We start from the raw sequence: 27,627 nt of genomic DNA on the forward strand, positions 1-27,627 counted from the left end.
GTTGGGAAACAGGTCAGAGCAGCCAGTGGGAAAGGGTCTTGTTTCATTTGCTGCACAGAGTAGGAAGGAGGTGGGCAAAAGGAAGTGGCCACCCTCTGACAATAGGTCAGCCCAGGCAACATCTAATTTCGGAGGCAAGTCATTTCCTTGGCACCGCTAGTTTAAGGGGCTCAGCCCTGAAGAACTCTCACTTGCCCTGCTGAGAGGAGATAGAGAGAAAATGGTCCACTTGCTTGAGTGTCTCCTCACAGCGTGACAAAATGAGGGCAGCTGAAAAGCAGAACTGACTGTTTTGTGACGAGACTGACTGCAGAGTTAAAGGCAGTAGTCCCTGTCATGGTTCATTGATTCCAGCCTCTCTGTTGAATGCCTCTGCTTAAGAAAAACCCTAAGCCTGCCTTGCCTCTCCCAGTAACTTACTACTCTGATGAGAGGTGGAGTTCAGCAGACAAACCACTATACTGCAGTGCAGTACATGCCATAACTGGGTATTAAATGGGATCATAGCAGAGGACTCCTAGCCAAGATTTGAGGGACTTAAGAGGGGCTTGTGTGAGAAGCTGAAGCCCCAAAACAATTTGTAATTCACCAGGTAGAGATGGGGAAAGAGTGTCCTAGTCACCAGGACAATACGTGCAAAGCTCAGATGCAAGAGACCGTGACGTGTTCTGAGAAGCGAGAGTTCCCAATGGCTGGCAGGGAGAGTAGATTGGGGTTGGGGTGGGGGGTTGGAAGACACAGTCAAAGTATGAAAGTAGGGACCAGGTCAAGGAAAGGGGTAGGGAAACTATCCTAAGAGCAGCGGGAAGTTAGCAGTGCCCTTTAGGCGGGGAAGTGCTTAAAAGGCAGACTGGCAATTGGGACCAGACTTGAACTTTTGCTTGCTCACTTGGCCGTGTTTTGTTGTTGTCATTGTTTTTAACATTATATTTATTTGACAGAGGAAGAGAGAGAGCACAACCAGGGGGAGTGTCAGGTAGAGGGAGAGGGAGAAGCAGGCTCCCCGCTGAGCAGGGAGCCCCATGTGGAGCTCTATCCCAGGACCTTGGGATCATGACCCGAGCTGAAGGCAGACGCCCAACGGACTGAGCCCCCCAGGCATCACTTACTTGGCTTACTTGCCCCTGAAGGCCAGGGGCAAAATGGAGAGGTGCTCCAGGCAGTGGGTGACACCCATGTGATCAAGCAGTAGCTGGTGGGCCCACAAGAGACTTAGGACAGTTTTTTTCTACCCATGATTAAGGGCCTGTTTACCCCATCCATTATGGACAAATAATTTTGTAAAATGCAATAAAAATGAATTGCTAGAAAAATAGAATTTTTAAAAATGATAAAATATAAGCTCACATATTTCTTAGTAAATTCTAAAATATGGAGTTCCTTAAGATACCATAAAATTTCTAAGCCTTTACTCTCAATTTCTGTACTTGTCTCAGACCAGCACTGAATCAACACCTTGAGTAGCATCGAATTTAGGAGGAAAAACTGCCGCAACATGGTGACTGAGGGAAGGGATGAATCAAAGATGGCACTTGTTCTTGGCCTGAATAACTGAATGGCTGACAGTGCAGCCTTCAGAGCTAGGGAACCAGGAGGAGGCACAGCAGACTTAGATGGGTAGACATGAGTCAAAAGAGGTGTTACCATTCTGCATGAGACGGGGATGGCCCAGGAGCTGATTGTGATGATGGCGAGGGCCGAGGGGCAGAGAGCCTGAGCTGCAAGTCCATTAGTCATGGGCAAGTAGACAATGACCAAAGCCTAGGAGGAGATGGACTTTGAGGAAAGCTTTGTGGAATGGAAGGAGTTGAGAACATTGGCAGGACTCTGGGCATCAGTGAGGAAGGACACTGGTCATGGGAGGCTGGGGAGCCACTGGAGGGAAACAAGGAGTCCACAGAAGTCAAGGTAATAGAATGTTTTAATGTGGGAAGAATGGAAAGCGGTGTAATCAGGAGCTCAGAGAACCCTGGCCTGCTCTGTTCCCTGCAGATAACCACCTAGAATCATCCCTCTGAATAGTTGTGTCTCTGGACAGCCTCATTCAAAACATGATCCTGGGAAACAATTTAATAATTACTTTCGGGGTGCTTGGCTGGCTCAGTCGGTAGAGCATGCAAATTCTTGATCTCAGGGTCTTGAGTTCAAATTCAGGGTGTAGAGCTTACTTTAAAAAAAAAAAAAGAAGAAGAATTACCTTACAGTTTTCTGTGCTTTCCAAATTTTCTAATTCTTTTCTAGTACTTTAAATTCTTTAAGAAATAGAATAATGGAGGCACCTGGGTGGCTCAGTGGGTTAAAGCCTCTGCCTTCAGCTCGGGTCATGATCCCAGGGTCCTGGGATCGAGTCCCACATCTGGCTCTCTGCTCCGCAAAGAGCCTGCTTCCTCCTCTCTCTCTGCCTGCCTCTCTGCCTACTTGTGATCTCTGTCAGATAAATAAATAAAATCTTTTTAAAAAAATAGAATAATGGTTCATTATTAACAACAACAAAAAAAGTACTGATCACCGCATAAGCATCTGTTAATTAGCTATCTCCTAGGGAAGCACACCAGGATGGGTCCCAGTCATGCTGTTAGGCGCAGGATCCCTAAATGAGACAGGGTAAGATAGGTGGGCTGGGCTCTGCCACGTGGACTCCCTCCCAGCCCCAACGGGACCTGTTGCCTAGGACCATCCTTAGCTAGCTTCTTATTTGCAAAACAGAGCCTGCCGTGGGGTGGGGAAGGGACAAACCATCTCATTGTGTGTACACACACACACACACACACACACAGAGCAGAGATGCTCCCAGAATTGGGCATCTAAGGTCAAAGACTAGTGTGGTGCCACTCACTAGCAGAATGGTGTCTGCCTGCCAAGTGAGGGGCGCCTTCTCACCAACTTCCCACAGAGCAGGAGGACAGAGTTCCCAGAGTCTTGGCTTCTCTCCAAATGCCTCTCCCTCCCTCCCGGCCGCTTCCTCTCCTGGCCTGTCTTTCAGTTCCTCAGTGCCTCAGGTCTCAGACTTCCCCCAGCTCCATGGTTCTTCAGCCCTAGACAGTTGCCCCATCTTAGGCCCTTTTTTCTTTAAAAAATTTATCTCAGGGGCACCTGGGTGGCTCAATGGGTTAAAGCCTCTGCCTTCAGCTCAGGTCATGATCCCAGGGAGCCTGCTTCCTCCTCTCTCTCTACCTGCCTCTCTGCCTACTTGCGATCTCTGTCAAATAAATAAATAAATCTTAAAAAAGAAAAGTTTTCTCCCAGGGATGCCTGGGTGGCTCAGTCAAGCCTCTGCCTTCTGCTCAGGTCATGATCCTGGGGTCCTAGGATCGAGCCCAGAATTGGGCTCCCTGCTCAGCGGGGAGTCTGCTTCTCCCTCTCCTTCTGCTCCCCTGCTCCTGCTCTCTCCCTCGCTCTATGTCAAATAAATAAATAAAATCTTGGGGCGCCTGGGTGGCTCAGTGGGTTAAGCCGCTGCCTTCGGCTCAGGTCATGGTCTCAGGGTCCTGGGATCGAGTCCCGCATCTGGCTCTCTGCTTGGCAGGGAGCCTGCTTCCTCCTCTCTCTCTCTGCCTGCCTCTCTGCCTACTTGTGATCTCTCTCTGTCAAATAAATAAATAAATAAATAAATAATCTTTTAAAAAAAAAAATTAAAAAAAATTCCTCTCCCAACTATCCCTTGTCCTCTGCACCCTCCACCTCCCTAATCCTTTTCTCTCTACTTCATTGCTTTGCCATGATGCCACCTAAATGGTCTCACAGGAAGCTTCCTTTTCTCAACCCCCTCTTCCTGAATTACTCTCCTCATACAACATTCGACATGGTAGTTTCCCCCTTAAAAGCATTCAGTGTTTACTTACTGCTTATAGGATCAGATATGTGAAAAGATACTTACTTGGGAGACACAAGCTATGAGGGAAGCACAGGGCTCTCCACAACTGGCCTAACCTACTTTTGCAGCCCTTTTCTGCTGTTCTGGTGAGCGAGCCAGGGCAGTCACTGTCCCTCAGCCCTTTGCTTGGCCCCCTGTGCTCACACAGTGTTCCCATCCAGGGCACCTCCTCTTCCTCTTCTTACAAACTTGCCCTGTTTTGTTTTTTTTTTTTAATCCTTCTCTAAGATCCTTTAGATTCTTCTCTAAGCCAGCCCAAAATGACCTTGTGCATCTCTGAATGCTTACAGTATTCACTGTCTAAGCAGCTCAATTGCAGTGAAATGGAATTTGAGAGTTCTTTAAAAGTTTCATTTACTGAGAACTCTTTGGCTACCCAATTACAAAAACAAATTCTAATTTGCCTAAGACAATAAGTCAATTCATAACAAACAATAAATCCCTGAAACAACAACAGAAAGACAAGTTCAACAGTTCATTAGAGGTATAATGGAATACCCCTTCAGTTCCTAAGGTCAGGAAGGAAATGGGTCACTAATCATCAGGGTTTCAGACCCACCAGAACCCCCTGCTCTCCTGTGGTTCTGCTTTATTCACCTCTTGCTACAAAATTATCTCCCTGTTTCCCAAACCACATGACAGTAGTAAACATGACTGCCAATAGGTCCCAAGGGTTGTATGTTACAGACAAAAACTTGAAAGAGGCTATACAATCTCTCTCTTTCCTAAAATACCTGTGGAGGAGACTGAATGACCTAGCTTTACTTAGGGGCCCATCCTCAGATAATCAACATTTCCCAGGAGGATATTGTCACATTTTAGAATTATGGCAGTCCCCACCAGGTGACTGGTGAGGTCTGAGAAGGGGGATTCCTGGAAATGGGATAATGGAGACATCCAACATGTGTATCACTACATTCTATCCTCTGATGCCTAAGGACATGCAAACACATATCTTTTCCCATCTATCCAGATTTTCTGATTTTTTTTCTTAAGATTTTATTTTTTTATGTAATCTCTATCCCCAACTTGGGGCTTGAACTCATAACTCCAAGATCAAGAGTCACATGCTCTACGAACTGAGTCAGCCAGGCCCCCCTAAATTTCCTACTTCTAATAAGGTTCAATAATCATGTGTCAAATTATAAATGCACTTATCTTCCCAATGTGATAACTCAAAGTCATGACCAAGTACTACATCCAGAAGCAACCACAGGGTGCCTCTGTTACCCAGTTAAAGACTTTTTTAAAAAAGATTTTATTTATTTATTTATTTATTTATTTATTTGACACAGAAAGAGAAATCACAAGTAGACAGAGAGACAGGCAGAGATAGACAGGAAAACAGGCTCCCTGCCGAGCAGAGAGCCCCAGGCAGGGCTCAATCCCAGGACTCTGGGATCAGGACTGGAGCCAAAGGCAGAGGCCCAACCCACTGAGCCACCCAGGCACCACCACCACCACCCCCCGGCTTTTTTTTTTTTTTTTTTAAAGATTTTATTTATTTATTTGACAGAGAGATCACAAGTAGGCAGAGAGGCAGGCAGAGAGAGAGAGAGGAGGAAGCAGGCTCCCTGCCGAGCAGAGAGCACGATGCGGGACTCGATCCCAGAACCCTGAGATCATGACCTGAGCTGAAGGCAGCGGCTTAACCCACTGAGCCACCCAGGCGCCCCCCTGCTTTTTTTTTTTCCTTTTATTTTTTTTTAAAAACAGTCATTTCCCACCCTGGTCGCAGAGAGTTACAGATGTAGATCCTTATAATTTTGTGTCCCAGTGCTTAAATAATTAGTATTTCTTCCCCAACACTCCCCAAATACTCTACTTTTCTAAACTCTATTTTTAAAAGAGAAGAGGGACACCTGAGTGGCTCAGGCAGTTAACCGGCTGCCTTCAGCTCAGGTCATGATCCCAGGGTCCTAAGGTCGAGTGCCACCTTGGGCTCCCTGCTCAGGGGAAGCCTGCTGGTCCCTCTGCCTGCTGGTCCCTCTGCTTACTCGCTCTCTGACAAATAAATGAATAGAATCTTCAAAAAAAAAAAAAAAAAAGGAGAAATACTATATGTTGAAAGCACTCCTTAAGTGATAAGACTAGTTTAGGGACACCGGCTGGCTCAGAGGAGCCCGTGACTCTTGACCTTGGGGTGCCAAGTTTGAGCCCCACATTGGGTGAGAGATTACTAAAAAATAAATAAATTCTTTTTAAAAAGCTAGATAATTTAATGAATATCCATTTGTTTGCTAAATTCTTCGGCAATGTAGGGAGCTCCTTGATCATGGCTGCTTCAGGGTCTGGCTTGCAGGAAGAATTTCCCTTGCCAATCCAAGGATCCTTCAGGTCCCATATGAAGAGAACAGTGCCAAGGAGGGCGCCGGTGTGAGGGTGCACTGTATCACTCCGCAAGTCTATTCCCATCAGGGCTGGAACCAGGAGAACCCCAAACTCGGAGGAAGCAGGAATCTTGTTACTGTTCTCAACTATATCCCTGCTGCCTAGAACTGTGACTGGCACACAGTGGGCCCTTCACACGTATTTGTAAAATGACTAATACTTGGGCCTATGGATTGCCTTAGGGATTGAGCAAACATGGACCCTGTTGCCAAGCGTGGGGTTTTTGTGGTGAGGACTCCTTTAAAACCTTTGCTGGCTGTCAGTTTCCTCTTTGTTGACTTGGTTTGCTAATGCATTTACTGGTGCCAGAAATCTTGTCAAGGCCTAGCCTTTGAATACTAAGTCTGTTCTAAGGAACTGTGGGCCTGGGATTTCCAGTGGCCTGGCCCATTGTCAGGCTGGGTGGGCGAGGCTGGTCCCCACTACTCACACGCTCGTCACATACCAATAGGAGTGAAGGTTGGAGACATTATCACATCCCATTATCCCGCCTGCCGCATGGAAAAGCAAGTGGCCCCGTGATTGGGGTGTCCCTAATTTCTCTGGCTTCTCTTAGATACCCCTGCTCCAAAAGCCAGCAAACCACAATTTATAAACTAATAATTTAGTTCTAAAAAAGGCAGGGAATTTGGCTGCAAGATTCTCAATTATTTCAGTCTCTGGTTTCAGACTGACAGGGTTTCATACTTGTCCTGTTGTTTCCTGTTCATTTTTAAGGTGGCTACCTAGAATTATAACATCTCTTTCTCTCCTAACGACTTACTAAGTGTCTCAAAGACCAGTGAGTACATGTGAATTTCCTGACATTTTCCCCTAAGTACCCCAAAGCTCCAGCTCTCGGAGGACATGGTTGGAGCCTCCAGAGATGAAGGGGGGGCTCCTCCCCAGGCCCGCCAGCCCCCTCAGTCCTGGGCCCTGCTTTCTCTCAGCTGAGCCCATGCTTTAGAGTCTGTAATTTGCAAATCTTCCCTCTCTTTGCTAGTTTTGGGGATAATTAAGTCTCTTTTGGGTGGGTGTATAAGATACACATTCTAGCAAGTTAAGCAATAATGACCTAATTGATTGACAGGACAGTTGAGTGTGTCACAGAATTCAAAGATGGGCATGTGACCAACATTTCAGGGGTGAACTGGAACTTGAGATTTGAAAACTTTTTTTTTCTTTTTAAGATTTTTTTTTTATTATCTATTTGACAGAGAGAGATCACAAGTAGGCAGAGAGGCAGACGGAGGCGGGTGGGGGGGGCCGCGGGAAGCAGGCTCCCTGCTGAGCAGAGAGCCTGATGCCTGGGATCATGACTGGAGCCGAAGGCAGAGGCTTTAACCCACTGAGCCACCCAGGTGCCCCTGGAAACTGGGATTTGAAACGACATTAGGATGATCTCCGTCTTCTCTTTCTCTTCCAGATGTGCTTGCTTCACTTTTCTGTTTCTTTCTCTGCAGATCAGCTTCCTATTTCTCAAACAGATCCAAGTTTTACCTATTCTAGGTCCACACACTGTGTTATAAAACCATTCTCCAAGTTTCTCAGACCAACAACTTAACTATTTTTGTGTCTCACAACTGGTTCATCAGGCAATCCTGGGGGCCTGGCCTTCAGCACACATCCATTATTTGTTTGAGAAAGATAGTGAGAATGAGCAGGGGCAGAGGGAGAGGGAGAAGCAGGCCCCCACACCTCCCACCCCCTGCCAAGCAGGGAACCCAACGCAGGACTTGATCCCAGGACCCTGGGACATGACCTAAGCCTAAGGCAGCCACTTAACTGACTGAGCTACCCAGGTGCCCCAATATAAAACGATAATTAAACCACTCTCCCACCCACCCCACCCCCGACCAGCAGCTGTGACCTCTTGCCTAGATTCCTGTAGTAATTTAATTAGTCTTTCCGCTTTTATCTTGGACCCTCTGCTCTCGATTCTCAACACCCCCGCCAAATGGTCCTGTCAAGAGCATGTAATTTCTCTGCTCAAAACTCCCCAGTTGCAGGCGTCTGGGTGGCTCAGTGGGTTCCAGTCTTGATCCCAGGGTCCTGGAATCGAGCCCCACAGCCAACATCGGGCAGGGAGCCTGCTTCCCCCTCCCCTCCCCACCACCCTCTCTCTGCCTGCCTCTCTGCCTACTTGTGATCTCTTTTTGTCAAATAAATAAATAAAATCTTAAAACAACAATAACAACTCTTCAGTTGTTTTTCTTTTCATTTAGAATAAAGCCAAAGACCTTCTGAGGCCTTCCAGGGTCATGCTTCTTTGTCTTCATTACCCACGCCTTATTCATACTTCACTGGCCTTATTCACACTTCACTGGCCACCCTGCTGTTCCTTCCCTTCACCAGCCTCCCTCTGGATTTCAGGGCCTTTGCACTTGCTCTGCTCTGAGTGTTCTTTCCCAGATACCTGCATGGCTCATTCTCTCACTTCCTTTGAATCTTCAAGTCACTGAATCCTTTTTTGGTCAAACCATCAAACTCCCACCCCACTGACATTTCCTATCTTCCTTCCCTTCTAAATTTTTTTTCCTCCAGAAAAAAAACCATCTGGTTTTCTTAGGATTTATTTATTCTTATTTCATTTATTGTCTCTTTCCTCCTTTAAAATATAAGCCCCTGAGGGACACCTGGGTGGCTCAGTCAGTTAAGCATCTGCCTTCAACTCTGGTCATGATCTCTGAGTCCTGGGATCAAGTTCCGCTCCCCCCTTGCTCAATGGGGAATCTGCTTCTCCCTCTGACCCTCCCCTCTGCCTGTGCTCTCTCTCTCTCTCTCAAATGAATAAATAAAAATCTTTAAAAAAAAAAATTAAAAAAAGAGGGGCGCCTGAGTGGCTCAGTGGGTTAAAGCCTCTGCCTTTGGCTCAGGTCATGATCCCAGGGTCCTGGGATTGAGCCCCACATCGGGCTTTCTGCTCAGCAGGGAGCCTGCTTCCTCCTCTCTCTGCCTGCTTCTCTGCCTACTTGTGATCTCTGTTAAATAAATAAAATAAAAATCTTTAAAAAAAAAAAAAAGAGAGAGAGAGAGAGACCCTGAGAACTAGGATTGTGACCTTTGGTTCACTACTACATCCTCAGACCTAGAACAGTCAGTGCCTGGCACTCAATAATTTTTTTCAAATTGGATCAATATACACCAAGAGAAAGAATGATCTCTCTCTCTTTTCTTCCTTAAAACAAAATACTTGGAGACAACAGAAAATTGCTGGCAGCCTCAGGGATTTATGAGGAGCCTGGAAGAAGAAGGGAACCCTACAGCAGCTTGAAGGGAGCCTGGACGTAAGAAGCATCTCAGAGCTCAAGCCTGGCTCCATTGGAGCCTCAGGAGTACTCTTCCTGACCCTGTCCCCTTGGGGTCAAGCAGGACCCTCCCCAGAAGCTGTCATTATTATGATGATTATAGCTTCGACTTTATGACATCTTCCCTGGTGCTTTCCATGTGTATCAATTACAAATAAGTTCAGAGACTTAAAGCAGCTTACTTAGTCTTTCAACAGGATCATATTAAGTTTAGAAAACACATTTAAAGAGCCAAATGTAACTTCAGAACATTTCAAGTGTTTTATTATAGTTCGTGGACACCATGAGAGAGATTCGTAGTCCACAGCAACTCTTCTTAAAATCCTCTTTGGGGGTGCCTGGGTGGCTCAGTTGGTTGAGCGACTGCCTTCGGCTCAGGTCATGATCCCGGACTTCAGGATCGAGTCCCGCATCGGGCTCCCAGCTCCTTGGGGAGTCTGCTTCTCCCTCTGACCTTCTCCTCTCTCATGCTCTCTCTCGCTCATTCTCTCTCAAATAAATAAATAAAATCTTAAAAAAAAAAATCCTCTTTGGGGGGTGCCTGGGTGGCTCAGTGGGTTAAAGCCTCTGCCTTCAGCTCAGGTCATGATCTCAGGGTCCTGGGATCGAGCCCCGCATCAGGCTCTCAGCTCACCAGGGAGCCTGCTTCCCCTCCTCCCCCCCCACTCCCGCCTGCCTCTCTGCCTACTTGTGATCTCTGTCTGTCAAATAAATAAATAAAATCTAAAAAAATTTTAAATTTAATTTTTAAAAAATCCTTCCCTCACCACCACTCCCACAGGCTTCTTTTGGAGGCCCCAGAACTCCTCTCCCTTAGTTTGGGCTGGCTGCCCTTCTCTCTCATCACCTTTCTTCTGATCTCGATCCCCAAAGTCTAAAAGGTCTGGGAAGGAAAAGGAACAGAGCAAGTTGGCAGCATCAGTATATCAATAACGTTCTATCCCAGCACTTATGTGGGACATATATACGTGAGGCGAATGTTGTTCTGACCACCTTGTAGAAGAGGAAGCCAGCCCACCGAGGCTTGCCAGGAAGGTGGCGCAGGCCGGTCTCCACTGACACGTGTGTTCTATCCATTCTGCTGCGGTGGGCCAGAATCAAGGGTACAGACCCCACATCTGCTTCAGCCAGCCATCTCCCGTGAGGAGCCGACTGCCTGTGTCCCGGGACCTACCAGCAGTCCTTGGCCCCCAGCAGAATGTCCACAAAGGATTTGAGGTAAACTGGACAAGCCAGCCGACTCTCTGGGCTGGGTTTCTGTGGTAACAACACATCATTCAGCTTCTCTTCCCAATGCCTGAGTCCAGGGGAGGAACAAGTGAGACTCATTTTCCCACAGTATACAAAATATGTATGTAAAATTTGTAATTGTTTGAACTGCATCTTCTCAGATTGTAAAATTTCAGTCACAATTCTATTTGTTTTCACAAAGTTTTTTGTTTGCTTATCAGGGTTCAGGTGTGAGAGAATCTGTTATCTTTTCTTACTGCTTCCAGATAATCTACCTGCAAACATTTTGCTCACAGTCCACCCCCGGCCTGAAAAATAAGAAAATATTACTAGGTTTCAAGGAGACTGAGGAAGCTTTATTTTCAATCTTCAGTCTTACAAAATTCCAGGATGAGGGGCTCACGTTATGTAAAGTGTGACTTGACTTTTGACTAGAATCATATAGTCTCAATACTTCAGCCCTGGTGATCTTGTGCTGACTAGAAGCCCTCATTGTCAAAAACGTGTTTTCTCTTATTATAAATAATAGCTGTCATTTACCAGGTGCATTAATTTACTTAATCCTCACAAAATCCCTTGAGGCCAGTTTTACAGAGGGAAAAACAAAGAATCAGAGAAGAGAGGTAACTTATTTAAGTAAACAGCATAGCGAGGATTCAAATGCTGTCCTGACTGACTGTTAAGCCTGAAATAAAATTGCAGTCTGTTGGAAAACTTCTCCACATGTGGCTCTAAAGGTGGGGACCAGAAGGAAAACAGACTCTTGGTGGAAGCTCTGAGAGCTGGCTCTGAGAGGAGCTGAGGACTTCCTGTACCCTGGTGGGGCCCTAGGGGGCAGAGTTGGCACTCTGGGCCTCCTTCCCAAAAGCCTTTGCAGCATCCTAGTTAGAGGAGCATTTCCCTGGGTGGAGTTAGGACAAGATGCCTCAGCCCTGGTGAGTGCCCCTGGAGGGGGCGGCCAGACCTCCTGGCCCCTGGGCCCTCACCTGTCTCTGTAACTGGACCTGGGCCGGGGGGGAGCCCCAGGTTGGCTGTGAGAGGTGCTGCTGTTGGGTGGGAGGCTGAGAAGGGTCTCTGGTGTGGAGCTGAGGATCCCAGAGGAGCTGCTGTCTCCCGTCCTCCCCTTCTTGTCCCCCACCCCCACCTGTTCTGGTTGTGTGCCACCCTCTGAGCTCCTGTGTCTCTCTGCCTCCTCCAGTAGTTCTGTGTCTCCCTCCTCCTCACGGCCTAGTGTCACAGCAAAACTCATCAATGGAGGTGTGGCAGGGCTTGTTGGGGTCACATGTGTGTTCCCCATCGACTTGGCCAAGACTCGGCTGCAGAACCAGCATGGAAAAGACATCTACAAAGGAATGTAGGTATTGGTGAGGGGAATGGAGTGAGTAGGGAAAGGGGGCCTTCTGGGGAGTGATATGGGGACTCATTCCTTCCAGTCTCTTTATTTAGGGAGTTCCGTGCATTGTGGGGTGGAGTGGAGTGGAGTGGGGGTATGCCCAGCCGGATTAGGGCACCTTATTAGGGGAAGGGGGCTGACAGAGCAGCTTCTAGCTCCCCACTGACTTCCTTTTCTGGCTTCTGCTTCTAGGATAGACTGCCTGATGAAAACTGCCAGGGCTGACGGCTTCTTGGGGATGTACCGAGGTGGGCTTATCATGCACCCCTGGGGGAGGCCTGGCTTGGGCCAAATGAGAACAGAGTGCACAGCCCAGGGCCCCAGACCCTGTGGCTTTAGAGAACATTTCTGCCCAGCGAGCTCTGGAGGGTGGCAGGGTGGGGGTAGGGGTGGCCTGGGCTACCAGGTGATCCTAAGCCACATTTGCTTTTCACAAATGTTCCTTGGTGGAGACAGAGGCAGTTATGGTAAGGTTTGGGGCGGGGGTAGGGGGGTACCAGTGAGCACACTGAGGAGCCTAGGAGCCCCGGTTTCTGTCCAGGCACCACTGCTGTCTCACTGTGTGATGCTGGAAGCAAGTGGTCTCCCCGACCCCTCCGCCTCCATTCAGGGCTGTCAGGGCATCAGCTACTGAAAGCAGAAGGGGAAAAGGCTGATGGGGAAGAGATGGAAAGGATTTTGAGTTCCTAATAGGGTGTTACTGGGTACCTTTTCCCTGATAAAAGCCCTTGCTGTCCCTGTCCGCTGCAGCGACCCTACCTAGGGCCGCATCACCATGATTAGGGCTTGGAAAATGGATGCAGATTTGGTGTTAAGAAGGCGCTGATATTGTAGTACCCCTAAGAAATAAAATAAAAACTGATGTGACTCAACAAAACTGCCAGTGGGACTGGGCTAGTAAAGCACACTTTATGGAAAGTGACCCCTGTTCCCTAGAACCTTATTACTGGGGCTTGATTTGGGGAGCTGTTCATTTATCATCGAAATGGGCAGCACTCTCAAGGATGAAAACAACTTCCTAATAACTGCACAGATGAGCCCATAAAGGAAACACATGTATCCAAAAGGGAAATGTGGAGGGAAGAGGGTCAAAGTCAGGAGATGAAAAAAATTTTCATGTGTCTATAAAATAGAGGAGCCCTCTTCAACATCCTCCCCAACAAAACCCCAATTGTTCCCAGAAACCTGCCTGGCTAGGTGTGATGTAGGTTGTCTATATGAGCGACAGACTCAGAGGATTATGACTTTTTTTTTTTTTAAGTAATTTATTTTTAAGTAATCTCTACACCCAACATGGGTCTCGAACTCACAACCCTGAGACCAAGCATCACATGCTCCACTGACTGCGCCAGCCAGGCACCCCAAGAAGTCTTCCCTTGGAGATGGCCTTAGCTTGTCCTTATTTTTACTTCCAGGAGCTGCAGTGAACTTAACCTTGGTCACTCCAGAGAAGGCCATCAAGCTGGCTGCCAATGACTTCTTCCGGCAGCTGCTAATGGAGGATGGGTATGGCCAGGTTGGGGGCTGTGGGGTGGAAATCCTTCACTGCATGTTTATAGTTTGGGGGGACGGTAACGGAAAGGCACATATCAGTTATCTGTTTGCTTGATGCGAGTACGTGCACACAAATGGCGGAAATTTAGTGTATGTTTTGGCAAGTGGGAAAATTAAAGGAGGGCTTGCCTGGGTGGTTCACTCAGTTCAGTTAGCTGAAGTGTCTGCCTTCAGCTCAGGTCATGATCCCAGGGTCCTGGGATCAAGCCCCACATTGGACTCCCTGCTCCATAATTCCTCTGCTTCTGCCTGCTGTTCCCCCTGTGTGCGTTCTCTTTCTCTCTCTCTCTCTCTCTCTCTCTCTCTCTCTGTCAAGTAAATAAATAAAATCTTAAAAAAAAAAAAAAAGGAAAGTGAAAGGAGAAAATGAACTAGTGTAATTCGAAAGTTCTAGATGATAGACCATTATAGACTATACATATATTCATCAGCTAGTTGATGAACATTTTTTCCTTTTTTATTGAGCTATAACTGCAGTACAACTCTGTAAGTTTGCACCCCATACACTGTATAATCATACACTACATTATAATGTGTATACATTAAATACACCGTATAATGCTTTGATAGACATATACTGTGAAATGTTGACTACAGTAAGTTTGGTTTTACCATCCATTACTTCCTATAGTTACCCAAAAAAGTTGGTTTTTTCCCTTAAGATGAGAACTTTTAGGATGTGTCCCTTAGCCACTGTCAAGCACACCATAGGGCTGGTTAACTACAGGTCGTCTTGCTGCGTCACATCCCTGTACTTCTTAGCTCGTAACTGGAAGTTTGTGCCTATGGCGCGCCTTCACCTTCCTGTCCTCTGATAGCCACAAATCGGATCTCTTTTTTTTCTGAGTTTGAATTTTAAAAAATGTATTTATTTATTTGAAAGAGAGAGAGAGAACAAGTGGGGAGAGGGACAGAGGGAGGACAAGCAGCCTCCCTGCTGAATGGGGAGCCCAATGTGGGGCTTGATCCCAGGACCCTGAAGACATGACCCGAACCAAAGTCAGAGGCTCAACCAACTTTTTTTTAGATTCCACACATCAGAGAGACCACTCAGTATTTGTTTTTCTGTGTCTGACTTATTTCATTTAGCATAATGTCCTTGAAGTCCATCCATGTCTCAAATGGCAGCTTTGCCTTTTAATACTGTATTGTATATACAGTAATTGTATATACAATAGAGTATATACAATACAATATAGTAATACAGTAATACTGTATTGTATATACACTGCATTTTCTGTATCCATCTGTCCACAAACACACAGGTTTTTTCCGAATCTTGGCTGTTGTGAACGGTAGTGCAGCGGACGTGGGAGTGCTGCTAGCTCGCCAATGCAGTGATTCATAGTGATACATCTACCTGCCAGATGTATACCCAGAAATGGAATCACTGAGCGATTCTGTTTGTAATTTTTTGAGGAACCACCATACTGTTTCCCATAGTGGCTCTACCAGCTTGCATTCCCACTGACAGTGCACAGGCTTCCCCTATGCCATATCCTTGCCAGCAGTTATCTTTTTTTTTTTTTTTTTTTAAGCCCTGGTCCGGTATTTTAAAAAAAGGCAGCGGGGCGCCTGGGTGGCTCAGATGGTTAAGCATCTGCCTTTCCCTCGGGTCATGATCTCCAGATCCTGGGATCGAGCCCTGCATCGGGCTCCCTCCCTGCTCAGCAGAGAGTCTGCTTTTCCCTCTCCCTCTGCCTCTTCCACTGCTTGGGCTTTCTATCTCTGTCTCTGTCTCCCTCTCAAATGAATAAATAAAATCTTAAAATTAATTAACCAATTAAATCAGTCAGTCAGTCCTGGCCCTCCCAGGGTACCTGGGTGTTTCAGCTAAGTGTCTGCCTCCAGCTCAGGTCATGACTCCCAGGTTCTGGGATTGAGCCCCAAGTCATCATGCTTCCTGCTGGGCATCCATGCTTCCCTCTGCCCTTTCCCCTGGCTTGTGCACACTCTCTCTCTCAAATGAATAAAAACCTTTTAAAAAAAAAAATTCCTGGGCCAGATGGCTTCCCAGGGGAATTCTACCAGACATTTATTTTTTTTAAGATTTTATTTGAGAGAGTGAAAGCGAAAGATCACACAGGCACCCAGGCGCCCCCCCCCCTTTTTTTTTAAAGATGTGTTTGTTTATTTGAGAGAGAGAGACACAGCAGTGTGTAGGGGAGAGACAGAGAGGGAAAGAGATACTCTTCAGCAGACTCCCAAGTGACCTTGAGATCATGAACTGAGCCAAAATCAAGAATCAGGTACTTCAAAAACTGCGCTACCCAGGTGCCCCTTATCATATGTCTTTTTGATGTTAGCTATTCTAACAGGTGTGAGGTGATACCTCATTGTGGTTTTGATGTGCATTTCCCTGACCATTGGTGATGTTGAGCATCTTTTTATATACCTGTTGAACATTTGAATATTTTTCTATTTTTTTAACGATTATTTATTTTTATTTTTTTATTATCGAGTTGCATGAGTTCTTTATATATTTGGGTATTATCCCCCTGTCCGATATGTGATGTACAAGTATTTTTTTCCCATTCCATAGGCTGTCTTTTCATTTTGTTGATGGTTTCCTTCACTCTGCGTGAGCTTCCAAGGGTCGAAGTGGCTGCGCTAGTCTGTTTTTGTTCATGTTCTTGTGCTTTAGGTGACCCACATTAATGAGCTTTCCCCTGTGTTTTCTTCTAGGAGTTTTATGATTTCAGGTCTTACATTAAGCCTTTAATTCATTTTGAGTTAATTTTGGTGAGTGGTGTAAGAGAGAGGTCCAGTTTCATTCTTTTACGTGAGAGTATCTGACTTTTGTCAACACAATCTATTGAGAATGTCATTTCTCACCGGAGTAGTCTTGGCTCCCTTGGCCACTGGATATGCAAGACTGTATTTCTGGGTTTTCAGTTCTTTTTTTAATTTAATTTATTCATTTGACAGACGGAGATCACAAGTAGGCAGAGAAGCAGGCAAAGAGAGAGGAGGAAGCAGGCTCCCTGACGAACAGAGAGCCTGATGCAGGGCTCGTTCCCAGAACCCTGGGATCATGACCTGAGCCGAAGGAAGAGGCTTTAAACCCACTAAGCCACCCAGGCGCCCCTGGTTTTCAGTTCCGTTCCATTGATCTATGTGTCTGTTATTATGCTGATGAATTTTTAAAAATGAACCCCCGGGGCTTGGGTGGCTCAGTGGGTTAAAGTCTCTGCCCTCAGCTCAGGTCATGGTCCTGGGGTCTTGGGATCGAGCCCTGCGTCGGGTTCTCTGCTCAGCTGGGAGCCTGCTTCCTCCTCTCTCTCTCTCTGCCTGCCTCTCAGCCTGCTTGTGATCTCTGTCCGTCAAATGAATACATTTTTTAAAAAATGTTTTAAAAATCTTTAAAAATGAACCCCCAGGGGCACCTGAGTGGCTCAGTGGGTTAAAGCCTCTGCCTTTGGCTCAGGTCATGATCCCGGGGTCCTGGGATAGAGCCCCACATCGGGCTCTCTGCTCAGCAGGGAGCCTGCTTCCTCCTCTCTCTCTGCCTGCCTCTCTGCCTACTTGTGATCTCTGTCTGTCAAATAAATAAATAAAATCTTTTTAAAAAAAATTTTTTTAAAAAATGAACCCCTAAACACTTTCTAGTACTATCTAGTACTTTCTAGTACTATCACCACTACCCTGGTGATATTGTTTCAGGGACTGGGGACAATCACATCCATGCAATGGGTAGTTTCAGTGCACTCATTTCAACCTCTGTGCAGGTGCTACCTCCCTGGCAGCCCGTTTTAAATTTAGTTTCATGTTTTAAGGAGACTGTCTTCAAGGGCCAGGTGATGATTTACCCAGCTGGGTGAGTGGCAGCTGATCAGAACAAGGCTGAGTACCACGCACAGAAAATCTCATCTACCGAGGGTCTCGGGCAGATGGGCCAGGATGGGTGGCCGGGCTGGCCTGTCACTGAAGGAGCCTGACTCATGGTCCCACAGGATGCAGCGGAATCTGAAGATGGAGATGCTAGCTGGATGCGGAGCTGGAATATGCCAGGTGGTGGTTACCTGTCCCATGGAAATGCTCAAGATTCAGCTACAGGATGCCGGGCGCTTGGGTGAGGCCTATCCCGATTCCACGTGGGATTAGCAAAGGGCTGTGATCAGAATAGATTTCCCCACATTCTGCACTCACTGGCTAGACTGTGTGATTCAATCAGCTTTCCAGGTCAGTAGAAGTCTTTTTTTTTTTTTTTTTTTTTTTTTTAAGATTTAAAAATTTTTTTAACTAACGTGGAGCTCAAACTCATAACACTGAGATCATCAAGAGTTGCGTGCTCTACTAACTGACCTGCCCAGGTGCCCCTAGAAGTCTTTAGTTAATGGCTACCATTCTAGATTTCAACACTTCTAATTCTAAGGATTTTATTTATTTATCTGACAGAGACCACAAGTAGGCAGAGAGGCAGAGAGAGGGGAAAGCAGGCTCCCTGCTGAGCAGAGAGCCCAATGCGGGACTCGATCCCAGGACCCTGAGATCATGACCTGAGCAGAAGGCAGATGCTTAACCCACTAAGCCACCCAGGCGCCCCTCAACACTTCTAATTCTAAAACAAACACTAGAACTGAGAAACTTGGTTCAGAAGGTAACATAATACCTCTTATCAGATCACCATGACCTTTAGGCTTGACTTCCTAAAGATTTTAAGAAGGATCAACAACCTGATCACAAACACTTCAGTCAGCAGTCCTCATGTTTTGCTCTATTATATTATGCTATAGAAGCTGCTCTTTGGTGGGAAGGCATCAGAAGGAACAAGAGAACCATTCCTATTCTTTCATTTTCTTGGAAGTGAATTTTCTCCCTTTCCAAGATCCTGGTCCCCTCAAAAATACCAAGTGGTGTAAGTAAGTACCATAGCATAGATTAAGAACCAGGGTTCGCTGTCCAGCGGAGGAAAGGCCAAGCACAGTGGGGCAGGATGGAGGGCTTCTCCTCGGGGTGAACCCCCGTGCCTGGATTAAAGAAGGGGGCATGTGAGCTGCACAGCCTAGCACCTGGTAAGGCCCTCAATAAATGTGGGTGCCCTTCCCCTCCTCAAACCCACTGTGCACACATGCTGTGCTGGATCCAACCAGCTTTCTAGGTTGGAGCAGACTAGCCTGAAGCTCATGAAACTGCAGCAAGAATAAAGTTTGGGTGCTGGAAAGCCCATGTTTTGATCTACAAAGAGTAAAAGCTCTGAAACTCTCAGTTTTCAACTTGGATGAGAGTGTCAGTTTCCCAAACCACTTCAAGAGAAGGGAAGGACAGGCTAGGAGTGAACGGACAACACGGAACATCAGGCTCACCAATGAACCTCCTCCTTCAGGCTCCTTGTCTGAGCCTGCACCCGGCTCCCTGCCCCGGGAGCTGAGAGTGGTGCCTCAGTGTGAGGTGTCACCTGCTGGCTGTTAGATGAAACTAGGGCCGGAAACCGATTCCTTGGAGCAAGGGCGCAGAGTCTAGACAAAGCTGCTCCAACGGTAGAATTAAGAAAACAAACGGTCACACAATTTCAGCGCATTGAATCCTTGTGGTCACGGGTGGGACTCACCCACGGCTGAAATGCTGTACTTGCAATGCTCAGGAGAAAACCATTTCCCTTCTATTTCTTAGATGTTGAGCTCATCCAGTTATGGGCTCTGAATTATTCAACTAAAACGAAGAATCAAATTTTATAAAATGGCGAAGGGTGTACAGGCCGTGTTCACCTGATCTTGGAGTACTCGAGGTGGGAGGCACCTCTGGAGGCCTGAGGGAGATAGATTTTGGACAAAAAGAATTTGCTGCTTTATACATGAGGCAGAAGGAAGTGGGACTCTTAGGTCCCAAAGCGCCAGCAGGATGATACTATGTAAATAGGCTCAGAGATGGTTTAGAAATGGAAGCCAGATCTAAAGCACAGCTTTGGCAGGAGGATAAAGAATTGGGGCTGGAGCAGGTGCTGCTCTAATTCCCTACGGAGAAGGCTGGGCGGGCCCTGGCTCTTGGGAAGTGCCCTGTGCAGCAAGGACGACACATGAGATGACACCGATCTTAGAAAGATTTCCTTGGAGCCAAAAAATGAATGTTCTAAAATGAAGGTAATCCAGGGCACTTGACTGTCTTGGTGGTGGAGTGTGTGACTCTCGACCTCGGGGTCATGAGCTCGAGCCTCACGTTAGATGTAGATATTTTCATTAAAAATAAAATCTTAAAATAAAATTCGGACTATCCTCAAAACTCCAGTAGGGAAGTGAGCCTCACCTCTGAGCTGTCCCAGGGTGAGGAGGCAGGAGGCACACTCCCTGCTGGGGCCTGGCTTGTGATGGGGTCTGTCCTCTCCCTTTCAGCAGCTCATCGTCAGGGCTCGGCCTCAGCACCTTCCTCCTCCAGATCCTACAGTACGGGTTCGGCTTCCACCCACAAGCGCCCGTCCGCCACCCTTATCGCCTGGGAGCTACTCCGCACCCAGGGCCTGGCTGGTCTCTACAAGGGTCTGGGTGCCACTCTCCTCAGGTGAGGCTTTCTTCCTGAACTTGGGACCCAGAAGGGACCCAGGGAGGAGGGAGAGGGCACGGAAGGCCAGTGGGACCGCAGCCCCAATCTGTTGCTGCATTCTTCTTGGAAATTCAAAGCCCAGAGAGCAAACTACCTCCAGGCTTCCTATTTGGAATTCTGCTCAGTTCTCAGTTTGAGGCCCCTTCTCCAGTAACCAGACCGCATGAGTATGAGATGTTCTGTGGCCCACAGGCACCTAAGAATGTCCTATGGACAAAGGACTTCGGATCGTTAATAAGTAAATGGACGGAGACCCCTCATTTTACCTTGCTGGTTGACCAAAATCCTTAGAGTTGATCAGAAGTGTGCCAGGAAAAGGGCTAGTTTTCTACCACTGGGCAACAGATATATGAACTTCACCTTCTTGCCCACCCCACCCCCTTAACACGTAGCTTACAGAGCTCCTCACCAACCACTCTCTCAGCTCACGCTTACCTCAGCCTGTCCACGCATTCTCCCAGAGCGTGCTCCCGGTCCCTGCATCTGCGGCCCGGTCCTCGCGGAGCCCTGCAGGTGCTGGGAGGGTGGGGCAGGCAGGGTGACCCTTCGTTCCCCTTCCACCCGCCATCGCTCCACATCATCACGGCGGTCAGGGAAGGAAGAGGTAACTGCGGGCTGGTTTCTGACCGTCGGCCAGGCCCTGGGCTTAGGGAAAGGCTTCTGCCTGAGCAGCAGGCAGCTCACTGCTCTTGCTCTCCGGCAGAGACATCCCCTTCTCCATCATCTACTTTCCACTGTTCGCCAACCTTAACAACCTCGGGTTCAACGAGAGCACGGGGAAGGCTTCCTTTGCGCATTCCTTCGTGTCAGGCTGTGTTGCAGGTTCTGTAGCCGCCGTCACAGTAACACCTCTGGACGGTAAGTGTGTTGGAGATGGGGGTCTTCAAGGGCTGCCCCACTTTACAAGTTAGCCGCACATTCGTCTAGAGGATAAGTAGTCAGCTACTTTTCGTATATAAACAGCTTCAACCTGAGAACTCTTGGATCACAACCTATGGCCGCCAGCAGAAACTCAGCAAGGGTCTCCCGAGATAAAGTGGAGCCAAGGAGACCTTCACTCCCTTCTTATCCCTGACAAATGCACTCATCCTCTAGGTGCTGATTTCATCAGCTTTTCATCCCCCAGTCGAGTTTTCAAAGCGGAGGCTAAAGACAGGAGTTTAACGGTGTCAGAACACACTTCTCCTATCTTCAGGGCTACTCCCGGCTGCTCTACCACACAGGTGGACCTTTCTATAGTATGAGTAACCTGAAGGATCGTGTCATTCTAATTATTTTATTTCATGAGGCCCAAAGAGCAGAGGATCTTCTACTACAGGTAACAGAATGGCAGTACTGGCCGTAGGATTCAGTATTGTGTATGCTGGCTCACTTATAAATGGGAAACCGCTTCATGTTGGCAGGAGGGGGCCAAGAGCCAAATGTTCACTACTTATTTTCACTTTTAGTTTTGAAAACGCGAATCCAAACCCTCAGAAAAGGCCTGGGCGAGGACAGCTACAGCGGGATCACTGACTGCGCCAGGTGAGAAGCCTGCAGCCCTGCAGAGGCTGGGGCTGGGAATGTTCCCCCCCCACACACACACCCGCCTTGCAGTCTACCTACACCTCACCTAGAGGACAATTTCATCACTGGACTAGGCTGAGCTCTGGCTTTGATACGTGTTCCTTCCCTTCACCTCTCAACAAAATAGAATGTACTGGGAGCTTTCTCCTTTGTACTACATTTCTCCCAGAGTCTAGTCAGACTGAGCTGATTTCCCATGGCCCGGACCCAGCTGCTTTGTAACCGAACTGTGCTCACATGGTGGCTGGGACCAGGCTGCTACACCCAGGGGAACCCGCTGTGGAAAATGACACCTACTCTCCAGGAGATGTACAAACATCAGAGGGGGACCATTCGCAGTGCACACCTGCCCATCAGCTCATGGGGCTCTTCTCTCTCTGCAGGAAACTCTGGATTCAGGAGGGACCATCTGCCCTCATGAAGGGAGCAGGCTGCCGGGCCCTTGTCATAGCCCCTCTCTTTGGGATTGCCCAAGGGGTCTACTTCATTGGTATTGGGGAACGGATCTTAAAGTGTTTCGAGTAGAGATAGCTGGAGCCCAAGTGCCCTGCTAGACTTCAGCTAGATGAGGATGAGCAAGATGGCCCATCCAGGTTGTATTTTGTCCTCTAACTTGTAGTGCTACCTCAATCTCTGAAGAAACACTCTTATTCTAATAAGCAAGCTGGGTACAGTCCCTTTCTCCCTTCACATCTGCCGCGTTTTCTTTGGGGCTACAACTACCAGCGAGCTCCAGCAGCCCCTAACCACCTACTTTTCAACAAGAGAAACAGGACTCGTGTGGGTTGGATTAACTGCAGACCCTTAACACATAATAAAGATAGGAGGGTCCTTTCTACATTTTCCTTTTCTAATTCACACTCAAACTCCATACACTTGAGTGAGTTTGAGGATTTAGAGTTAATTCTGAATTAAATAACTTATGGTTAGTTCTAGCACTGATTTTGGGCAAGGGGAGGATCAGAAGTTCAATGGGACCATGAAAGCCCTCAAAGTCAGCACAGAGTTGGAAACCAAGCAGATCTTTTCAAATCGTGATGGCTGCAGGATTAGGCTGACTAACCAAGCCACAGGGGCCAAGGCAGGGCAGCTGCCCCACCCTCACCCCCACCCTGGCAGGTCCTCCCTCTAGGGCACAGCTCTCCCACCCTGTCCATGGAACATGGTTTTAAATAAAATGGATTCAGATCTCAACTTGTCAGTAGTGGGAGAAGCAGACGGGCTGCAGTGAACGGCTTGCCCTCTATTGTCCCTGTCCATTTCAGAAGCGGGCTACATCCCAGTGAGTACTACAGCAGTCCCTCCACGGGCTCTTCAGATGACTGCTTCGGAGGCTGGGGGATAGCAGCTGCGTCACACTGGGTTTTCGGTCTTGATTCCATCACTGCATAACTGCATCGCCTTGCGGAACGGGTTCGCTGTGACAGTCCCCATGTGCCTTCTTTCCCCAGAGGGCTGCTGCAGAGATGCCAGTAACAGGGGGGCTTCAGGTCCTCAGTAAACAATGCCAGGAGTTGGCAGGAGTTGTGCCAGGAGTTGGCACTTACATTAGTCCCCACCTCATCTCAAAAGTCACTGACATTAATGAAAAACGATCAGGCTCAGTAGCCGAGTTCTCTACTGGGAGGACTATGTGTGAGTGCGGACTGCAAAGACAGAGCCCAGTTAGACCCCCACCTTTACCCCATTGCAAGGCCCCGGGCAGTTCTTAGTGGTCACTGGGGGAAACCAGAGGAGGAGAGAAAGAAAAGGACCTTTGTGAAAGAATTTAAGACTGACACAGAGTAACCCTTCTCCCCCAGTAAGCCCACAGATGCTTTTCCGACTCTGCCAAAGCTAATAAAACGATTTCCTCAATAAAGCTGTCAAACCCTCCAGAGGACAGGTAATAGTGAACACCTGTGTGTGTGGTACGTCTGAAAGATTTTAAATGGCTGGAAGGAACGCTTCTGGATAAGAGCCTGGTAAAAATGAGCAGGAAGTGCCAGAGGACAGAGAGGGTTAATGGTTTCAAGTAGTGACAGCTATCAACCAGCGACTATAGGGATTAGGAGAATGCTTCCTTTCCAGATACTTTGGGAAGAACTTTTCCCCACAAATCATAAAACTTGTAGCACCTTGCATAATGAGTCACAATGAAATCCATGTAAATATTTTGTTTTAATAAATAAGACCTACTCACGGCTTAGATTTTAAATCACATTTACAGATGAGGAGCACTTCTAGGCCCAAACAGGTTTACAGTGAAGCTACTATTGCAGGTAGGAATGCATGCTCCCCACGCATCTGCAGCTTAAAGAGCAGAGACTGAATGTCAAAGAACACCACACACTTCACCCTCTAGGCTCGAGAACTGATAGCAGAAGACGAGAGAAGAGCAGAGACCCGGTGAAGCTCCAGTAACCACCATCTGATACCCTCACCTTCATGCTACAAAAGCAAATATAAGTCATGCTTTTAGATAAGCTAAGGAGGAGGTTTCCTGATCATAGTAAGTGAAACTTTCTCTCATATTAACAATTAGGCCAAGGGCATTAGCTACAGAGAGGATCCACTGATAAATACATAATATTAGAAGAGTGAAGAGGAAGCCACACAGATATCTTGTTTCTTCAAATATCAGAAACTTCCACATGACAGGAAAGCAGTGCATGAACTCCACCTTGCCCGAAGGTTTAGTCCAAAAACTTCCTGTTGGCATTTGCACCAAATAAGGCGCCCCGTACTTCTGGCATCATCTGTGAAGAAAGAAGATCTTTAGTGGTGCTGTCAACTGGAAAATTTGGAAAGCACAGCACTTTTTTTTTTTTTTTTTTAAGGATTTTACTTAGTTTTGAGAGAGTGTGTGTATGTGGGTGGGGGGAGGGGCAGAGAGAGGAGAGAGAATCTCAAGCAAACTCCCCACTGCGCAGCTGAATCCCACCACCCTGAGATCACGAGTCAGACACTTAACCCACTGAGCCACCCAGGTGCCCCAGAGAGGCACATCTTAACTGCAAGTGGCAGGTCAGCGACCCCTACGTGGCTGGGAAGGAGACCACAAAGCTAAGCAGCAAGTCTGTACCTTTCCTTCAGAACCCTTGGTGGGAAACTTACCCGGTCACAAATTTGTGGTTATGACTGACTGACTGCTTAAGGGACAAAGAAAAAAAACTAAAGGCATCATTGTTTAAGGCTTCTGTTAGCTGTGCTGCAGGGGGAAGAGATGATCCCTTAACAGTATTACCTCATAATATTCTGGATCATCTACTTTCTTTCTTTCAGCGAACAGTCACTGACTGCCTAGTATGTGCCAGGCAGAAAACACATAATTCAAGTTTGTGCTGAGGCACTCATTCATTATAGCAACTGAAAAATCCTTAGGATTTAATCTCAAACTTCACAGGCTATGCTGTCCAAAGAGAGACCACTAGCCACGTGTGGCTACTATGCGTCTGAATTTTGCCCAGTGCAACCATGAGACTCAGTTTTTAATTTTACTTAATTTTACTTCATTCATGTGTGGATAGCAGCTATTCTAATGGTGAATACAGCTTTAGGGTTTAAGTTATCAGAAGATGATACTCAAGGTCAAAGCGCTCTCCCCTAAGATGAGCTAGCAGCCACAGCAGCAGACTACCGCTACTGAAAAAAGAGGCCCAGCGTTCTGAGACACCTGAATTCTTGCTCCCTAGAGATTATCTGTACCAACCCGGAAACACCTGAAGAGCCAGCAGCCCTCTGGCAAAGTCCTTTAAACAACATTTACTTTAGTTCCTGCCATTCTTACTGGAGAAAGGACCCCAGGCAGCAGTAAAATTGTGTACATCAGAATCCTAAATAAACAAAACCCTCATTCAATCCCAAATCCACTCTCATGTAAATGGTGTCACCTCAGTAAACGTCGCCTGCCTACTGCCCACTCAAGAAAATGCCACAAAATGTAGAAAGAATGAAAAACCCCAAATACCAGTGAACGCACATATGTTCTCTGCATCACTTCAAAGTAACAACAGACCAACTAATAAGATGTATTCCCACACTCACCTGCTGGGCTATGAGATCCAGCCGGCTTTCTAGAGTATTGGAAACTTTTATTTTACGATCCCCATTATAGATCTCAACTCCACCAGCTCTACAAAGAACACAGGAAGTAACAATTTTTATAGATTTGAGGAAAACAGACACATGGTACATTTACTTGCTTTCCTGAGAACAAAGGTGTTTTGTTGCATGGAGTGTGTCTAAATACTATAAGGGGCCAAAAGACATATGCAAAGAGCTTAAAATTAATTCAGAAAGCTTCTGAGGATTTAGGGTATGGAGGTGGATAATAATGGTCATTTACCAAGTGACTGCTATGTGCCAATCTGATTCTATGTTCTAGCCACCTAAGTTAATTCTAACAGCCCTCCCCAACAAAATGAAATGGGGAAGGATTTTGTCTCAGCTTGCAAATCAATCGCATCCTCATCTGAATATTTCCTAAGACCCAATCCTGCTAATTACCAGGGGTACTGGTAAGGCCATATTCTAACTGTACTGTGTATCAGATGAAAGGTACCACTGTAATCTTGTGCCGAACTGGCTCTTAGGGAGTCCTGCCTCTAGCCAAACCTCACTTCTGTTGTTCCTTTCTCCAAAGTTTCTAGCACTTAGAGGCTTAAGGCAGATAAGTCAAATTCTATTACAAGGAGTCCCCGGGGAATGAAATTCTTTCATACATTAGATTTTTGTCAAATATTTTTCTTCTTCTTCCTTTTTTTTTTTTTTTTAGACATGGAGGTTTTTTTTTGTTTTTTGTCTTTGGCGTTGTTTTTTTAATAAAGATTTTATTTAGGGTCCTGGGTGGCTCAGTCAGTTAACCCGCTGCCTTTGGCTCAGGTCATGATCCTAGAGTCCTGGGATCCAGCCCCACATCAGGCTCCCTACTCAGTGGGGAGCCTGCTTCTCCCTCTGCCTGCCACTCCCCCTGTTTGTACTCTCTCTCTAGCAACTGAGTAAATAAAATCTTTTTCTTTTCTTTCTTTTTTTTTAAGATTTTATTTGACAGAAAGAGCACAAGCAGGGGAGATGGAGAAGCAGGTTCCTTTCTGAGAGGAAGGCAGATGTTCAAATGACTATGCCACCTAGGTGTCCCCAGATATTTCTTGAAATAAGCAGGTTATGTGACAAAGACTGGGAAAAGGTTTGGCAAATTGTCTTTGGAAAACTTTAATGGACAATGAAGTTAATACTATCTTCTTACTCTCTACTCCCTCCCCCTGGCATTTCTTTGTTTCATCTGTCTTCCATTTCTCTAAACAGACTATATCCTTCATAAGGACGTTGTTGGCTCTGCTGAAATCCTGACCCCACTGTTCGTGCCACAATTCTTTGTTTTCATGGAGGGAGTGAGGGCAGAAAAGACCACCACTGTGGGAGAATGTTGCCTGAGGGCCAGGCACTCACTGAGTGTAAAGCCCAGGGCTGCCCATGACTTCTATCTTCCCAGTAACCCTATGAGTCTTGGTCGGTATCCTTGCTATTTGACAAAGAAAACACGTTTAGACTGAATAAAACGAGTTAATTGAATAAAACAATATTTAAAATTCTACTTTAAATGAGCACTGGAATCAGCCCACCATTCCTTCTCTACAATTCTGAAATTCAATAAGCTAGCAGAACTAAAGTCTAATTTGTGTGTCTCCAAAAGCTAGATGACCTCTAGTCATCTGGCAGCAAATGACTAGCAAATCTTTAGGTACTTACCCCTTGCGGTGTGAGTGTTTCCATTTAGAAATATTAGTATATTTGATCACAGGGTGTGTGGGGGA

General features: G+C 46.8%; 2 protein-coding genes across 5 annotated transcripts in view; one reads left to right on the plus strand and one right to left on the minus strand.

Annotated features, from left to right (window-relative positions):
* The window catches only part of SLC25A18 (solute carrier family 25 member 18), a 30,262-nt gene extending 5,896 nt beyond the window's left edge, over positions 1 to 24,366 (plus strand). The window contains exons 2-10 of one of the 4 annotated variants that reach the window (XM_032349254.1): positions 10,640 to 10,770; positions 11,981 to 12,136; positions 12,368 to 12,423; positions 13,591 to 13,681; positions 17,683 to 17,801; positions 20,059 to 20,224; positions 20,970 to 21,124; positions 21,715 to 21,790; positions 23,098 to 24,366. In XM_032349254.1, the coding sequence (XP_032205145.1) occupies positions 10,751 to 10,770; positions 11,981 to 12,136; positions 12,368 to 12,423; positions 13,591 to 13,681; positions 17,683 to 17,801; positions 20,059 to 20,224; positions 20,970 to 21,124; positions 21,715 to 21,790; positions 23,098 to 23,224 (966 nt within the window). In that variant the 5' untranslated portion in view covers positions 10,640 to 10,750 and the 3' untranslated portion in view covers positions 23,225 to 24,366. Of the gene's footprint in view, positions 1 to 10,639; positions 10,771 to 11,980; positions 12,137 to 12,367; positions 12,424 to 13,590; positions 13,682 to 17,682; positions 17,802 to 20,058; positions 20,225 to 20,969; positions 21,125 to 21,714; positions 21,791 to 22,215 lie in introns of all 4 variants that reach the window. The other 3 variants (XM_032349253.1, XM_032349252.1, XM_032349251.1) reach the window with 3 other exon arrangements.
* ATP6V1E1 (ATPase H+ transporting V1 subunit E1) overlaps positions 23,974 to 27,627 on the minus strand; it is a 39,463-nt gene continuing 35,809 nt past the window's right edge. Inside the window, exons 8-9 of the mRNA XM_032349256.1 lie at positions 25,859 to 25,946; positions 23,974 to 24,570 (exon numbers count right to left, since the gene is read on the minus strand). Of these exons, the coding sequence (XP_032205147.1) occupies positions 24,508 to 24,570; positions 25,859 to 25,946 (151 nt within the window). The 3' untranslated portion in view covers positions 23,974 to 24,507. The remainder of the gene's footprint in view (positions 24,571 to 25,858; positions 25,947 to 27,627) is intronic.

The sequence above is a fragment of the Mustela erminea genome, chromosome 6 (genome assembly GCF_009829155.1).
Source record: "Mustela erminea isolate mMusErm1 chromosome 6, mMusErm1.Pri, whole genome shotgun sequence".
In the NCBI taxonomy this organism is placed as follows: domain Eukaryota; kingdom Metazoa; phylum Chordata; class Mammalia; order Carnivora; family Mustelidae; genus Mustela; species Mustela erminea.